The 18908-nt window shown below is 37.7% G+C and overlaps 1 protein-coding gene across 2 annotated transcripts; it reads left to right on the top strand.

The window, feature by feature from the left end:
• Positions 1-1107: 1107 nt before the first annotated feature.
• LOC142140363 (ciliary microtubule-associated protein 3-like) lies at positions 1108-15936 on the top strand. Of its 2 annotated transcripts, XM_075198141.1 has the most exons (7): positions 1108-1149; positions 3311-3472; positions 3840-3982; positions 10611-10709; positions 12194-12330; positions 13463-13580; positions 15850-15936. In XM_075198141.1, the coding sequence occupies exons 2-7, from the start codon at positions 3457-3459 to the stop codon at positions 15916-15918; spliced, it is 582 nt and encodes a 193-aa protein (XP_075054242.1). In that variant the 5' UTR covers positions 1108-1149; positions 3311-3456; the 3' UTR covers positions 15919-15936. The 2 variants fall into 2 exon arrangements, with proteins under 2 accessions (XP_075054242.1, XP_075054241.1); XM_075198140.1 differs by lacking the exon at positions 1108-1149 and having other exon boundaries at positions 2679-3472.
• Positions 15937-18908: the final 2972 nt, after the last annotated feature.

Genomic DNA, 18908 nt, shown 5'->3' with positions numbered 1-18908 from the left:
AGAAGAACTACACCTAGGTTTGAAACCCTCAAAATTGTCAGGCCGCTATTATAAAATCTTCGCTCAATCCCTCTCCCCTCATTTGTTACAAAAATGGATTTATGACTTTGTCCGTGACGGTATTACTGGTCCTGTTCACGGCAACCCGTCATATAGAAGTTATTACTTCTTTTATTTTAGGAAGCGGTGTGAACAATAGACAGTTTCAGTATACTTTATGTACATGTTATACAGCACAGACACTGTTCATCTGTTATGTTCAGAATGCATAGAAAGATGCTTACCTGTTATTATATTTAGATATATTGTGTCACAGATTCTGATCTCCTACAATCCTTGATTGGTCTCAATTACTATTAGACTCGTTATCTCCTACGATATAAATATGGTATTTTTACCAAGTTACTGTTTTGAGAGGACTATAATTGAACAATCTGGGGATTTGTAGTAGTTTACGCTGTTATATAGAACCCAATATTATATGGAAATTTCTACCAATTTATTTTTAGATCTATTCTCTGGATAGAAAGTGCTTTCAGTGCATTTTATATCACTTACACTTCATACACATTATTCACCATTTTATATTTTGCTATTTTCATTTTATTTATTTGGTCAATAAAAGTTAAGTTTTATCACCTTGAATATGGTACAGTGCTTAACATTCCTACCACTCTTGAGAGTTGAAGTGCATCTTTCCAAACACAAACTTTTAATCTTTCTATTTATAGTTACCGCATTTTGTTGCCATTAGATAGCACCCCTCATATCTCTATCAAGAGGAGACTTTATGAGAGTTAAATAGAGGGAGACTCCCAGTAATCTATGCAATGGGATTTTTTGAGATATTTGGGGATATCAGCATTTTTGTTTCACATCTGGTGAAAATGCCCATATAGCCCAATTCTGAGAGATGGTTATTAATTTAATCTATCAAATACCAGATTTCCAGATACCTGCTGACCCTGTCTTTCTACTCTGAAATAAATAATTTCTTCACATACTAAACATGGGGACAGACTCATCACTTATATAAGTGTAATAACCTGTGTGGTGTTATTTAGAGTAATACGTCAAAATTGCACCTTACCAGTATCAGATAGTTCTCTTTCAGGTTTCAACACTTCAGATTTTCTATGCACCAGAGAGGTAAGGAGATTTATCCACAGATATTTAAAATGACACAAGTGTATTCTAAACTAATTTCCTTTTATTGTTAAGAATTATTCTGATTTTATTTTAGAAGCGCACAATTACTTTTAAACAATATCTTATTACTTTAAAACTATTTACAATTGACGAACCTTTAAATTTGCCGTACTACTAACACTGATATCTTATTGGAATTCTTTGTGTATGGGTGTTTCTGGCAGAATAAATTATTAACATTCATATATATATATATATATATATATATATATATATATATATATAACATTAATATATAACTTAATTTCTAACACAACTTTAAGACCTACATCAAATATTTCAATAACTATTTGTAGAGGTGGTGCACGTGATTGGGGCCATAAATTTCTTTTTCTATCCCACTGGACTTTATAAAGAGTGACTTTATTAGTGGTTGTAGCCCTTCAAAAAAAGATTTTGGCAAAACACTATTTCTGTAGTTTTCCTGAAAAACTGATTCTTTTTTAGTAAGCAATTGAAGTATATAGGGATCAGAAACATGTGTCTAAGTAACTGCTGATATTTTCAGTTGTAGTGATGTAATGGTGGGAGTTATAGTGATCTGTGTCTGCTTAACTTATTTTACAACACCAACTTGTCTCTCTCCTCTCACACTGTCCTCAATACATAGCACAGTCTCTTAATGTGATATTACAGATCTCTCTACTGCTTAGTAATTTTCAGCACTTTCCATTTTATTCACGCCTCTCTTTTGCTCACTTCTTCTCTTCTTACACTTTCTTCACTTTTAATATGCTTATATATCACTTTGTACGATTTTCATTCTGTCCCTTTTTTTTTGCTCTCAGTTTATCCAGACACAGGGATCTCTCTCAGTGGCAGGGTTGCCAACTCTGAACGGAAAAACAAGCCCAAACCACTCCTAAAAAGCCCAAAAAGCCCAACTTACCGTCCTTTTCTATAACACTAAGTTATACACTGCATCTCCATTTAGAAAACCTTTATAAACACTAGAGAACACATTTATACACTGATATGGCAAATGAAAAGGCAAATGCTGTAATTTAGGACACTGGTATGTCTATACCACACAGCCCCATGATAGTATAAAATAGGACTCTGAAAGCAGTCTTCTGACACCAGCAGATTACTGAATGGGAGGGGAGGGTGTTATATAGCAGTGTTACCTGCTATAAGTGCAGCGATCGTGTGTCTGTCACAGCACTTATTTCAGTAGGTCCCTCCTCTGATCTGCCCACCCACAAAGCGCCACTTCATTGGAGGAATTCACTGCACAACCCGCCCACAAAAAAAACAACTGAATGCACCAATCACAAAATAGCAACAGAGGAAAAAAACCAAAAAGAAAAGATTATGCAGCCTGTGGACTTGGAGAACGTCTCCAAGCCCAAAAACAAGCTTCCCCCGGCAGTGAAAAAAAACCTGCAACTTCACGAAAAAAAGAAGCCCAATTCCGCTTGTTATAAGCGGAATTGGCAACTATGCTCAGTGGTCCTGAGTATCACACTCCTCTCTCCCTGTCACCCCCGGCAACCACCAACCACTCTCCACTGTCACTTCTCCCTCAAGAAATCTTTTTTTTTTTTTTAAATCTTTATAAACACCTATAACAATTTACAAATGTGACCACATCTAAACAGGCATGTATATGAACACAGCCAGGAGTACACACATATATTTAGATATAAATACACCCCAGGGTACTCAGGTTTTGGGGTATCACATAAGTAATGCAGCTAATATTTTAATCGCCAGAGATTGGAAAAAGCGGTCTCCTCCCCCCTCCCAGTAGAGAGGCTTTGATAAATCACAGATTGTATTTCTCCTATATGGAATATTTAAATATCTTATTTAATGGCTTAATTGATTGGTTAGCTGTGTGTTATATGTGTGTATATATATATGTGTGTGTGTGTATATATATATATATATATATATATATATATAGTGACATTCTGTGAGCACTTGGGAAGTCATTTACATTACTATAATACTGTTGCAGTGAAAGCATAGGTTTTGATTGTATAGATAGTGAACAATGCAGTTTTTTGCATCCACAAAGCCTAAACAAACAATAGTATATGTGCACATTAGTAGTTGCCATTTCTTAGACACTACTTCCCAGACTCCTTCTTTACAGACCAGCCGAGGTATTTGGCTGCAGTATGATATATAACCAGCAGAGGGACCCAGTGAAAACTACCATGAGTTGTGCCCAGAGCACTAGACAGCATTGTGACATCACACAACATAGCCAGAGCATTCAAGTACACAAAACAGAAGAGCATGGAGCGCAAACCAGGTAAGACATGAAACTGATATTTCCCAAGGAGAATATAAGACAAGACTGTCATAACTATACCTTATGCACTGTATTTTTATCTTAGCATAAGCCTAACATCAGTTAAAATACTACGAGAGACTGGAAAATTGAATCCTTGATCATCTTTGTATCACAGATTAGTAGTAACTATTTTTTAAAGCAAATTATTCGAAAAAATAGACCTGAATTATAATTATAATAAAAACTGAGCCTAGTTTGCAATACTACATTGTGCTCAGTCTATAGAAACAAAAACAACAATTTTTCTGTTTTAATTTGCAGTATTTTCTGTAGGTATTATATAGGATTGTTTTCAGATTTAATTCTTCTTTTTTAAAATCTTCAGAATATTTGCGAAGAATTTGTTTTGAGAGCAGACAGGACAGGAAATGTTTCCCTAATTCCTGTGCCTCAGACCGCCTGGGTATTGAATTGGCCCCTATTAGAGGAGCTCCAAATGTGGGACCCGGGCGCTACAACATTGAGGAGGTGAGTGGAAACATTCTGGGGATCCTTTATAAAATCTGGAGCAGGGTGAAATAGGGCAGACAGATTTTGGATATTGAAAAGTGTTTAACTTCCCCAGATGATATTTATAGATATATTGCATAGATTGTATTTATTTGTTACATTTTGGTGTTAAAAGCCCCCTCTGTCTGTCCTAGTACAGGCTTATACTGATGTTGTTGTTTTTTTTTTTTAAATGGTGTATAATATAACATTATGGATATATATCGCAAGTATGGGCATCAAGAGACCCATCTATAATAGCAACAGACATTTCAAAATTTTGTATCTTGTTGCAAGATTGGAAAAAAGGTTCATCTTCAGGGTAGCGCAGTTATTTGGACATAAATTTCATGTCAGCATTTTCAGGACATAGCTTAGCAGGTGTATTTGGATTTGCTGTGTGCAACATTTGGGAACTTCAAGCAATCTTCAGTAATACTAAACTGTCCCAAATAAAATATCCTATAAGGTGTGACAAATGTGTAATTAAAGATGCACCTATGGTTTCATTCTTTTCAACTGTAAAGTTGGAATTAAACCCATGACCCCAGGATGTGAGGCAGCAATGTTAACCACTGTGCTTCCATACTACCATATATAGAAAATATATAAGGACATACTTAATGTTCTACAGTGCACCATATGGTAAATTAATAAATACTTAGTTTACAATCCCAATGTCTATCATATATACAGTTCAGTGCCCACAATATACAGCTTCATGGCCATGATATAAAGCTCAATGCTACCATATGGAGGCCAATAATAAAATTTCCAACATGATATAATAAACCACCCTAAACCCAACAAGATGTCCCAATATAACACGCAAGATGCCCTATACTTTACCAGCAAGATGACTTCTAATTTCCTTAGCAAGATGTCATGCATGTGTCCAGAAAGATGCCCTGTATATATCCAGAAAACTTTCCTGGTCATACCCAGCATGATGTCTTCGTAAGATGATGTGCGCAGTAAGATGATATGGATGTGCCCAGCAGTCACTTACCTCCGATCCCAGCACACCGTCTCCACTCCTTACTTTGTTGCAGCTCCTGTCCGAGCTGACTTGGATCAGCTGTTTCATACCACATGAAGCAACAGCTTCTAATTGGATTTTCTTGTTATTTTGACAAGGTCGCCAGGGCAGCACCACTTCACTGGGCCCCAATTAGTCTGGATCACCAACCCATCACTGCCCCTGATTTTCTCCCAATTTTCCCTATATGTGGGGAGAACGTGGGTCAGGACAAATGACAGCAGACTAAAGACTAAAATGAGTGGTGCCGTTTTATTTACACAATTGCATTCTTATCAAAGCAAGATCATGATGACAGCACAGTGAGATTGGAAACTGGCAGGTCCAATTTAGCCCAAAGGAAACCTTTGGGGTTGTTGTTGTATTAACAACAACCCTGAGGTGACAGGGCTTCTTACAGCAGGGTTTCCTTTCAAAAACACCAGAACCCTGTCTCTCACCTACCTCTCATCTTGCATAATGCAACCCAAGATATTCTGTCACCCTCGTTTTCTCATGAAATGGCTGCCCATATGGGTTGAAATTAGAGATGGGCGGGTCCGGTTCTCCGAGAACCGAACCCACCCGAACTTTGGGTATCCGAGTACCGAGCTGAGCAGCTCGGTACTCTCCCGCCCATTCCGAATCCAAATCGAGGCCGAACGTCATTGTGACGTCGTCGGATCTCGGGACTCGGTTCTCGCGATACTTCAACTTTATAAATACACGCCTCCACAGCAATCCATCGCCATTTGACAGAGGGAGAGAGCAGGGTGTAGTCATAGGCTAATTAGAGCAGGGACAGAGAATACAATATTGTTCTTGCAATTGCTCTAACCAAAATCGCTAGTGCAGAGAGGAGGATAGAGGTTTATTATTTTTTCTTCATATTTGGCACTCCCCAGCGCTTTTGGGGTGTCCCCCATAATTGTGCATTAATATTTCTGGCTGTCAAAAGTCATATCTGTCAGCAGTATCTACTCAATAATTTGTAGCACACCTCAGTGTTTTTGGGGTGTCCTCCCTAATTGTGCATTAATATTTCTGGCTGTCAAAAGTCATATCTGTCAGCAGTATCTACTCAATAATTTTTAGCACTCCTCAGTGTTTTTGGGGTGTCCTCCCTAATTGTGCATTAATATTTCTGGCTGTCAAAAGTCATATCTGTCAGCAGTATCTACTCAATAATTTTTAGCACTCCTCAGTGTTTTTGGGGTGTCCTCCCTAATTGTGCATTAATATTTCTGGCTGTCAAAAGTCATATCTGTCAGCAGTATCTACTCAATAATTTTTAGCACTCCTCAGTGTTTTTGGGGTGTCCTCCCTAATTGTGCATTAATATTTCTGGCTGTCAAAAGTCATATCTGTCAGCAGTATCTACTCAATAATTTTTAGCACTCCTCAGTGTTTTTGGGGTGTCCTCCCTAATTGTGCATTAATATTTCTGGCTGTCAAAAGTCATATCTGTCAGCAGTATCTACTCAATAATTTGTAGCACACCTCAGTGTTTTTGGGGTGTCCTTCCTAATTGTGCATTAATATTTCTGGCTGTCAAAAGTCATATCTGTCAGCAGTATCTACTCAATAATTTTTAGCACTCCTCAGTGTTTTTGGGGTGTCCTCCCTAATTGTGCATTAATATTTCTGGCTGTCAAAAGTCATATCTGTCAGCAGTATCTACTCAATAATTTTTAGCACTCCTCAGTGTTTTTGGGGTGTCCTCCCTAATTGTGCATTAATATTTCTGGCTGTCAAAAGTCATATCTGTCAGCAGTATCTACTCAATAATTTGTAGCACACCTCAGTGTTTTTGGGGTGTCCTTCCTAATTGTGCATTAATATTTCTGGCTGTCAAAAGTCATATCTGTCAGCAGTATCTACTCAATAATTTTTAGCACTCCTCAGTGTTTTTGGGGTGTCCTCCCTAATTGTGCATTAATATTTCTGGCTGTCAAAAGTCATATCTGTCAGCAGTATCTACTCAATAATTTGTAGCACACCTCAGTGTTTTTGGGGTGTCCTTCCTAATTGTGCATTAATATTTCTGGCTGTCAAAAGTCATATCTGTCAGCAGTATCTACTCAATAATTTTTAGCACTCCTCAGTGTTTTTGGGGTGTCCTCCCTAATTGTGCATTAATATTTCTGGCTGTCAAAAGTCATATCTGTCAGCAGTATCTACTCAATAATTTTTAGCACTCCTCAGTGTTTTTGGGGTGTCCTCCCTAATTGTGCATTAATATTTCTGGCTGTCAAAAGTCATAACTGTCAGCAGTATCTACTAAATAATTTTTAGCACTCCTCAGTGTTTTTGGGGTGTCCTCCCTAATTGTGCATTAATATTTCTGGCTGTCAAAAGTCATATCTGTCAGCAGTATCTACTAAATAATTTTTAGCACTCCCCAGTGGTTTGCGCTCAGAATGGATTCAAAGCAGTCCACATATGATCTAAATGAGCAACCAGGTTCTGTCACCAGTCCTGATGTTAGTGTTCCCAGTACGTCATCTGGCCAAGGCGATGTCAAACAACAGAGTGTTTTCAAATTAGTGCAAAAAACAAAAACCAAAAAAAAATTTACTGTATTGAAGCGAAAAAGAAGTGTAACTGAGCAAAAGTTAAGTGACGATAAAAAAAAAATTGCAAGCATGCCATTCTACACACGCAGTGGCAAAGAGAGAATGAGGTCTTCACCTTTGGCTATTAGTGGCAGATCCCAAAAAGTTACCCAGCCTACAATTGGTGCACAACTACTGTTACGCGTCAAAGCCGAGCTGCAAGATAACAGTGAGGCATTACAGGAGAATATTTGCTCTGATTCACAAATGACAACAATCCCTGTGGAGAGTCCATCCAACAGTGGGATGTCTAATGGTGAGCATTCTGCTGATGTGTGCCTTAATAGCCCGAGTGTAGCCGGTGTTACCCAAATTGAGGATGCCACTTTGGAATTAGAAGAGGATGAGGGGGAGATTTGTGTAGGCGACGAGGGCGCTAATGATGATGTTGATGATTATGATGCAGACAGATACCAAATTGCCTCTCTCAATTTCTATTTATATTCTAGATTATATAACGGCTGAATAGTTTTCTATTTTACTCCTAGTGGAGAGAGGATCTGATGCAGACAGATACCAAACTGCCTTTGTCCATTTCAATTTATATTGTACAGTATATAACGGCTGAATTTATTAGTATTTTATACAAGTGGAGGGGGGCCTAGAGAGACAGAAACCAAACTGGCTTTCTCCATGTCAATTAATATTGTACAGTCTATAATGGCTGAATTTTTTGTTTTTTTAAAAAAGTGGAGGGGGCCTAGAGAGACAGAAAGCAAACTGTCTTTTTCCATTTCTTTACATATTTAAGTATAAGTGTAGGGTGTAATATAGATTCAAAGACGATGGCTGCATTGCCAATATGCATAGATGGAGAGGAAGACAATCTGTTTTGTGTGTAGAATAAATGAAGGCCTACCAACGAAGAATTAAACAGTTTTTTTGGATGATTTATTACCTCAACAATTAGATTACTTATCTCTAAAACAGTTGGAGCACTAAATTGGGTTATTTTAGGCACAAAAACATGTATTTTCCAACAAAATAGCAAAACAAAACCAAAACCAAAACCAAAACACGCAATGGCGGTTTTGCAAAACCAAAACCAAAACCAAAACACGACGGTAATCCAGATCCAAAACCGAATCCAAAACCAAAACACGGGGGTCAGTGACCATCTCTAGTTGAAATATAAATGTATGAAGTTATTAAGCATATTTTCTAAACTATTAAGTGTCCTTCCAAGCAGTGGTGATGAAAACGTTTAACACAGTAACAGTGATAAATAAAATATTTGATGACTGATGTACAATAAATATCAGTACAGTAATCTGAAGTAACGTAGAACAAAATACAGACGTAACTAGATAATCGTTTGTACCTAAGGTGCAAGTAAGCAGTTCAGCAGTTATTAATAAAGCTAGAAAAGTAGGAATCTGTTAACCTCTGGTCTAGAAATCAATGAAATTATTGAGAAGTTTCACAAGAATCACGTTTTGCAACCAAACAGGCCATGTTCCTATGTGCAAAGTAACGACTATACAGTCTTCCAGTTTTGTGTTTGCCTCTGTACTGTTTTTTTTATATTGCATTTTGCTGAATTTATAGTCTGTATGTAGGGCTGGGAAGACGGTTTCTGCTGTATTACTTGGTAAAGGTAAGAACGGGAACACTTAAGCCCAAATTCCACCGCAGAAACATACAAAAATTGTGTTCAAATGCAGAATGAGGCGACTATCAGAACAGTTTGCTCTCCCACCGGTGGTTGGATTGCAGTATAATACACTTACTACACCAGTCTATGCAGTACAGAATATTACACAAGTATCTGCTATTGGGTTCTGCTACTTAAAAAAATTATATTCAAAAACAGTAATGACTTGGAGAATTTGGAACATGTAGTTCTAAAATCAGTGAAATAGTACATTTTAATTACATCAATACTTACCAATATCTAGAACATCATACTGGATTCATTTGGATGGCAATAATACCTGGATCTTGGAGAAAATAAAAAACACTGTCAGAAAGTCACATAGAAACATAAAAACACCTAAATGAGGCATTAGCAGGAAAATACATATTGTAATCTATCTTCTGTCAATCTAAACTATTGGGATAATAGAGTAGAGTAGCAATTTTAACTGACAGGAACCTTCTTGCAGATCACTATACTCCCCAGTGGCGCACACAGGGGGGGGGGTTTGGGTCTCCAGAAACCCTTCCTCTCCGCTAAAGAAGTGCCCCTGTACTATACAGCAGCCGCGGCGCAGTCAAAGAAGCGTCCGCTGCGGTGCTGTATTGTAAACAGCACCGCCGCGGACGTTTCTTTGACAGCGCCGCGGCTGCTGGATAGTACAGAGCTGCCGAAACGGAGCTGCTGCACTTTTTACGGTTTTTTTTTTTGGGGGGGGGGGGGGGACCCACACTTAAGAACCCTGCGTGCGCCCCTGCTCCACTATAATGTACTTATGCATCCAGCTGTCTACTTGTGTCCTTTTTATTCTGTTTATTTTTATCTTATTGGGTGACGTAATGTCATATTTATTTCTGTATGACCAATAAGATTGTGCCACAGGCATCCACATAATTAGGACAGACAATTGTGTAGGGTACTAGATAATTGTGTACCGCACTGGGTAAACCCAAAAAGGCCAGTGGTATTATTATAGAGTCTAAAGTAGATTATTAGTACAATAAATATTCAATCACTCAATCACTGTAGAAGGTGCACCCTCATATATAAAGCTTGTATTACAATGATGCTTTTTTTAAGATACAGAGCATAAGAATGGAATAACATTAATCTTTGTTGTTTTAACATTTCTTTTGAATTGTTTTAGATAGTAGTTGCACTAAGTGATATTTAAATAATACCATTTAAAAAAAAACAACATGTGTATGTATTCACAAAACAGTTTTACCTTCATCTTATATATTTCAGGTGCTTTTTAATATACCAGATGACTTAGAGACCAGTGTAATATGGGTTTTTTTCTTCCTTGACTGAACTATTAATTTGTTGTGTTACCAGTTTACCAACCTGAAGCACCTTCAGCAGAGGAAACCGCTGAGTAAGAAGGGGTACTGTTTGGGAGCCAGGACTGCACCCCGCTTCCCCCCAGATAGTAAGGTAATACTTCTGTGGTAGTGTATATATCCAATATAGCTGTCACTGTAAGTAGCTCTGAGCTATGTGGTTACTTTCACTATAAATTATCCACACATCCAAAACATTGTTTTACTTTCAACTAATTATTGAACAGTCCCAGATTATATCAATATAGCCACAAGGTGACAGTCTCTAAAATATTATTTTATATGACACACAAGGAAGATAACCCCAAGCTAAGCAGTGAGTCAGAGGAAGTAACCTCATTTATTTGTTTACAAAGGCATCCACATATAAACCTGGACATTATCAAACATGTTACGCTTATTAAAGATATGCCACACATATACCATTAGGCATTATGGTATCTTGTATACTTCTTGGTTGTTGTTTTTTTCGTATTTCTGATAACTTGTGTGTTGTAATGTATCAGCCAAATTGCTTGCTTTGGGTGAATAAAGCATATGGAATAACTCATCTGCCAATTCTTCATCTTTGGTAAGAGCCCCTAATCCACACCCCTTGACACTGTGTGTTTTATAGTATATGATATTATATTATATTAGAAGATGAATATAGATATCAGAATATAATATCACAAACAGGTGGAAACCGGACAATTTTGACAGAGCTTGACAGGCTAAACTGTATTTGTTTAATCAGCCTATAGCACTTTATTCCAAAATGTGTCTAGCTTATGTAAGTGTTGTTCTGCATACTTCAGTGTTGACTTTTGCAATTAAATTGTAAAACGTTATACTGTGGAGCACTACTTCTGTGCCTTCTAAAGACTTCTGCAGGTCCTTTCTAGTGATAAGTCGGTTATGGGTATCAGACTTTTCTGGGTTCTCCAGGTTTTGCCTTAACTTCAAAGGTTCCAGTTCAATTTTCTATTTTGTATGATAAACCTAACAGTTAGAATTGGAAGCTAGATGCATGTAGATATAGTTTTTAGCATTTCCCTGCTTTGTAACAGTCATTTATCCTTATTTTCCGTTCCCTAGTCAGCTGCGCATATGAGCGCATGTTTGTGTTCTTGTAGTAGGCACAAAGCCCTGACAGAAGTGTATTTATTCAACAGCTCCCTGAGCTGCGAGCTGAAATCCAGCGAGTAAATTACCGAATTAATGGTTTTTACGCACAGGATTACCGTATTAACAGTAATATTTTTGGAGCGCGGTATTTTCGGCGATCCCGCCGTCAATTGAATATGCCCCTTAGAGTATTAATGAATCAACTGGAAGGATGTCGCCACTTTTTCACATTCCACATTCATTGCATTAGTTTTTCAATCTGCTAAATTTAGCAAATAAATAATAAACTGCATTAATGTGTAGAAATATGTCATGTGTGAGGTTTTACCATACAGAGATTATGTTTACTTGTTTTCACTTACAGATTCAGTGAAACATGCAGTTTGACCAGGGGTGTTAATACTTTTGCATACAACCGGATATTTCATGCTTGTACTTATTCAGATTATCTGTGAAACTTGTGTTTTCCAGATGGTTACTGCTGGTCCAGCGGATTATCAGTCTGACTGTAATAAAAAGCGCACAGTATTACCCAGTATTGCTCCATTTAACACCAGTACTGTGCGCTTCTCACGGAAGATCAATGAGCTGTCAGTACTACCTCCCAGGTAATATCTGTCTCGGTTAGTACAGACTAAGGTGATCAGTTTTATTAAGGTGTTAAAATATATTTTACAGCATTATATGGGGCATATTCAATTCTTTTGAATCCCCGCGGCATTAAAACTATTACCGTTATTACGGTAATAGTAAGCTGGATTTCAGCTCGAGGCTCAGGAAGCTGCGAGCTGAAATCCAACGTGAAAACTACTGTAATAATGGTATTTACGCGCACTATTACCGTAATGACGGTAATTGACGGTAATAGTGGGCGCACGCGAGACTTTTGGCGTTTTCGCCAACAATTGAATATGCCCCTATAAACATATATGTAGAATAAACTAGAAAACATCATGCAGCTGTGTGTCACTCGTCCACAACTGCTGAGTAACTTGTAATATAATCAGGATCATTTGGCAAAATGCAAATGTGCAAATTGAGACATTTGATCTTATTGTGCAATAGATCATTCAAAAACCCATTGTTGATTGGTAACTATAGGATACTGCACTTCTGCATTTTGTCGCTAAGTATACCCCCATTGGCTATTATAAATTATTATCATATTGTATTACTGCATTACTCCTTAGTGAGTGTATTTTTTTACCACTGACATACTCAATAGACTGTGGCTGTCTCAGTTATTACATTTAGGTCATAGCTCTCTATTACGACCCAAACAAGAAATATTTTCTTGGGCATCAGTAAAAAAGCAACAACATTATTCTAAGGAAAAGTATCTTTTTTACAAAAGAGAATCAGTTACAAATTGAATTTAGCAAAGTTTTATTGTATATTTGTCATTATTACAAACCAGTCTTACATACATTTATTATACATGAGTAGAATGTACAATAAATTGTATTTATTGTACAACTGTGTGGCTATTAGTGATGTCAAAAATTATAATGAGCGTAAAGACAAATGTCACAAATATTTTCAGTATTAGGAACACTGTTATAAGGCTGTCTTTAGTTCTGACAAACAATAATATACCATTTTATCTCAGTGTTTTGTAAAATTGCTGTAACTGCATCCTCATTACAAAACTCTTTAATGTGTCCTAATATCCTTATAATATCCAATAGAACATTTTTATCCAAATATTATTTTAACAAATACTAATTTACATCTCCATAGCCCTGGACCATACAATCTGAACGCAGAACAGGGTAGGAGGGTAACTTGGCCGGGGAGGTTCGGATCCCCTGACTGGGCAGCAGTGGCAACTCCTAACAAGAGGACTGTAAGGGTAGAGGTAAGAATTATAATTCACTATTTTCTCCAGTATAAAATAAGTTGACACTGCAGCAATATGTTTCATAACTATACTCAGCTAATTTGTACAAGAACTTCTCTACAAACACATCAAGGTTCACTGGCCCTGAGATTATGGGGCACATTTATAATAAGGCAGAAAGCCCTATGGCAATGTTTTCATCGCCCATAGGACTTCGCCCTATATCAAGGGGTCACCACCGGTGATAAAATCCGCCGGATTTCACTGGAGTTATGCTTCCCAATGCAACAACACAGTAAAGCTTTTTTAACAAACATCACAGCAGTACATGTTCTTCCATATTACCTGTTATTGCCATATTACATATGTCATTCTATTATTTTTCAATGAATTTCTTGTGTGGAACTGAAAGACACGGTGCAGGCTTTCCGTTCCACTGCGCATGTTTGAACCTACCAGCCAGGTCACAAATGTACATATTCCCTCAGACTCACCTGGCGAACAGGTAAATTGATCTTTGCAGCTCCAGGCCAGAATCACGCAGGTAGCTGAGTATCGCTCAACTGCTCCACCGATATTTTGTTGATAAATTGTGGATACATTCTAATAACTAGTACCCTACTGCCATTTGTTTCACACAGTTTAGTTGCCTATTAATCAATTATTAATATATGTTCAGACTTGTAAGCTTATGAGAGGATATAAAAGTAGACATGTTTCAAACATGGCTGCCCCAATGTGATATCAATTAATGTTAACGCTCACCCATTGTAGATTCATAGCAAGACTTTATTCTTGTGGTATAAAGCTGAGTGCAGCTGTACATAGAAACAGAATTTGGTCTGCACCTTTGTTGTGTGTTTTTCATTAATTTCTTTTTATTTATGTATGTTTCTTTATTTTTAAATAATTTAGATCTAAATCTTAATACTATTGGTTTGCCTCATGCATACTTGAATTCTTCTACTACATGAGTTCCTACCACAAATGCTGGCATACTATTCCATAGATCTATCATCCTTTCTGTAATAAAGTTCTTTCTTATGTTGTCTATCAGTCTTCCTCCCTCAAAATTTAGTGTGTGCGCCCTTGTTCTAGAAACCCCATTATTTTTCAAATCACACCTTACTGAACTCTATTAATCTACTATATATAAGCTTAGTGGCGTGTGTTAGTCTGTGGGTGAAAAAAACCAAAAACAAGCTGCAGCGCCACCTGCTGGGCGGAGTTATACACTGACCTACTAAATTCTTAGCATTATCTAATATTATAAAAGTAAAAGCCTAGCGGTGTGTGTTAGTGTGTGAGTGGAAAAAACTATTTTCTCAGAAAGGGCTCATCCAATTGACCATGAAATTTGGTATACTGACATTATTTGACAAAAAAATTAGAATAGTGAAGTCAATTAACTTCCATCATCCCCCCTTCCCCCCGTGGAAGGGGTAGTGAAGGCTAAATTTACGAGTTGAGGGGTTAAACTCATTTTCGTGAGGTAATTTTACCTCATGAACACACATTAAAAAGGGCGCTTGCGTCAGGAAGTAACGCTCTTCCCCTGAGGAGGCTTGGGCTAGGCCCTAATGCATGACAAGAACCTTTTTAAGACCTTAAGTAGCTTGATTTGACTAGAATGCATGAGTATCATGCACGGGTTAACTTGTACTTTTGATATAATTCAATGTTACTATCATATCACATTTGTCCCTAGTCCTCTAAAATGCACATTTTAAGCTCTTGATATCCTTCCTGGTAAATTTTGTTATGCTGCCAATGCACCATTTTAGTAACACTTCTTAGATTTATTTTATATTTTATTATATTTGCATACAGAGCCTGTAGAACAGGAAACAGTACCTGATGTGATATCTTACCAGTGACCTATAACCTGTCAATATAACCTCACTCTTCCTGCTAGTAGTATCTTTTTCTATGCAACCCAGTATTCTATTGACTATTCCCACTGCTTGATTATATTGCTGTTTAACTGTATTAATGTGAAACCCCTCTGGTACTGGTGTTGTGCGGTCACTTACTTGGTAACCATGTTGTGATGTGGTACCCACTTTCTGTTGCCATCCTCCTCTGTTCCGGTTATGGCATTGGTGTGACATCCGTGACCCAGAGAGTTTAGGTGTGCTTAGGTGTTTAAACATAATAAGCATGGAGTGTTCACTAGTGCTTGGCAGTGAATAATGAAATAATGTTGTCTATAACAATGAATTTACACTGGTTACACTGTTTCTTGGTTAAAAGTTTTTCACTTTGTTTTTCTCATTCTCCTTTCCAGCTGATAACAGACAAGCTACTAAGGAAGAACAGAGAGAAAGTGGCATATCTGAAACTTTATGAGGACTAACCAGATTGTGGCTAAAAGTCAATAAATGTTAATAGTTATTATATACTTGCCTGTGTCTGCAGCTCAACACATCCTCTTTCCAACGTTTGATGATTGAAGATTTCATTGTTACATTTCCTGTCACCGAGATGCCTAAAGCAGGAAATTACATGGTGTCCCTCTCGCTTTGGTTAGGACAATGTACACTTAAAACAATATTAGACCTACCAACAAGGCATTCAACAGTCTATCTTGGCCTTTCATACATCAGACCTTAACAACATTTGTCCTTCATGGAATTTTCCTACACGCTATACAGGCACTATATTATAATCCTTCCTCCTAGTTCTCTTCCAACAGTCTAATCTCCCCAAAATTTAATATAAAAAATGGCACAAGACAGGTATGTCCCATTTCCCTACTGATATAGGCCTTCTGTATTGAGCTTTTAGTAGCTAGAATACGTGCCAACCCAGATATCAAAGGGATTCAAATAGGCCACCACAATTACAAAGTCCCGCTTTTCACAGACAATGTAATGCTTTCTTTTACCAGTCCACATACTTCCCTCACACATTTTTGGCACTCTCTCCAGTTACTAGGTCAACAATAGCAAATAAGAAGTTTTGGCATTTCACCTATCTACCCAGACTAAAAAACAATTAGAGATCACTTTTTGTGTTCTCTGAAGGCCTAATGCAATCCAGTACCTAAGCATCTCTATAACTAAACATTTTAATCAACTATTCCACTCAAATTATCTTCCACTGATTGACTCGATTGAAAGAGATTTGAAAACCTGGCACCCTATGTTGATCTCTCGGAGTCAGAATTAATGCCATAAAAATTAATGTCCTACATCGACTGCTGTACCTTCTTCCAATGTTTCTCTGCTACCTCCCTTGACTCACTAGAAATCTCTGACCGATCTCGGCTAACGACAATCCGACAACTAAATTAACACTGACTGTCTGGGACAAATCTAATTCTCACTAGAAGCTCTCACCATACCCTTTACCACTTACCTCAATCTGGCACCACCCAATGTTTCCCCCATGTAAGGCCATAAGCTTTATACACCAATGGCTTAAAGCAGGTGGGAGGATAACTCCCTTAGCTGGGATGGCAGTTACTCTGTGGGATTCAACTCACTTGGGTAGACCAGAGTATATACAAAATAAGGCTTTATTACGACAGCACAAGATGTTCACAAGGTACAGGGTAAATGATAGCATGTGCCCTCCAGCAGCCTCTTGCAGTGTGACCACCTTCCGTTTAGCTAGACAGTTACCATGTCACACAGCTTGGGTTGCTGTCTCACACAGACCCTGTCCTGGTAGGGTTTCCTCCAGCAGCACTTCAATGCCTGCCCAGAGTCCTTTTTGCTGATGTTTTGTACACCAGGATCTTCCAAGCTAGAATAGCTCTCTTGGCATTCTGCTCTCCTTATATTCTTTGCTGTATACACAGGGAGTAGGGTCAACTGTCTCAGTCCTCCCCCTTACAACAGGGGTCTCTCAGTGGACATTTTAAAACTTAGACATACAGTGTCTGTTACCTTGATTATACAATGGAATGGCTTGACTCAATTAGCCATTTAGCTGGACACATTAAACGCTTCACGCTTGCGTGAAACAACATTAAATTTGACATATTGTATCTGCAACATTACACAATCTGAGTCTGTGATACATTTTGATACAATAACATTTATATTGATACATGTTAATACATTTCCCAATGTTATTTCAGCCAGTGTAATACTGTGGAGGCCCACTGCATATCATCTAGAAGTTCTAACCTAATTACCTCTCAGATTACCTGTTGAGCTATCTAATTAATGTGGGCTGCCAGCTAGCTATGTCAAGTCACTCAGACATTGTTCTGAGACAAATGGTAATTACCTTAGCTAATACAAGCAAAATGACTTCTGCTGTCCTGTTATTTTCACACATTAGAGCAATATTCTTTCTATTTCTAATATATACAATATTGCAGGTAATAGCAAGGGCAAAATGTACCTAATAACATGAAATAATAAGACACCGATGCTCTGGTGGATATACTTAGACTGGGCCAAGGATTAACAAGTACATTAAACTGTGAGAAATGGGTGTTGAATAAAAAGTTCTTAGTCCAGTAGCACCCCGTTTCAGGTAGTAACCGGTTTCTTCATATCTTAAAAGATTTTGCACCCCCCCCACTTTACAGATTAATGTGAGACATATGATTTAGCGCAATCAGCGTATTTCCAATACATACAAATTATATTTTTATTCAGATGCAGATAAGATCACATAAACTAACAGAATAAGCTCAAATTGAGTGCACCTGTATTTATACTGTAAATCTCAATGGTTTCATTTTCATTCTCTGTACTTCACCAGGACGCACAAAATTTGGAAACTCACCCAAATGGGAAAGAGATCTGAACACCACTTTAGAGGTAAAGGACTGGGATGCAATCAAACACAGGATGGCTAAATCCTCTATTAATGTAGCTCTGAAAGAAAATGCATATAAAATATATACCGGATGGTACTTTGTTCCAAGTAGATTGCGGAAGATGTATCCCCTGTCCTCTGACCTTTGCTGTTGAGGTTTTGGGAATATCAGCATTTTTGTTTGACATCTGGTGAAAATGCCCTCAGATAGCCCAATTCTGAGAGATGGTTATCAATTTAATCTATGAAATACCAGATTTCCAGATACCTGCTGACCCTGCCTTTCTACTCTTAAATAAATAATTTCTTCACATACTAAACATGGGGACAGACTCATCACTCATATAAGTAATGCAGCTAATATATTAATCGCCAGAGAATAGAAAAAGCGGTCCCCTCCCCCCTCCCAGTAGAGTCTTTGATAATCACAGATGGTATTTTTCCTCTATGGAATATTTAAATAGCTTATTTAATGACTTATTTGATTGGTTAGCTGCCTTTCAGAGCCTTTGGTGCCAATTTCATAACACTACTCTCCCAGGAACCATTTGAAAACTCAACATCTTG

The sequence above is a fragment of the Mixophyes fleayi genome, chromosome 2 (assembly GCF_038048845.1).
Source record: "Mixophyes fleayi isolate aMixFle1 chromosome 2, aMixFle1.hap1, whole genome shotgun sequence".
NCBI lineage: Eukaryota > Metazoa > Chordata > Amphibia > Anura > Limnodynastidae > Mixophyes > Mixophyes fleayi.
This window is presented reverse-complemented; position numbering and strand designations above follow the sequence as displayed.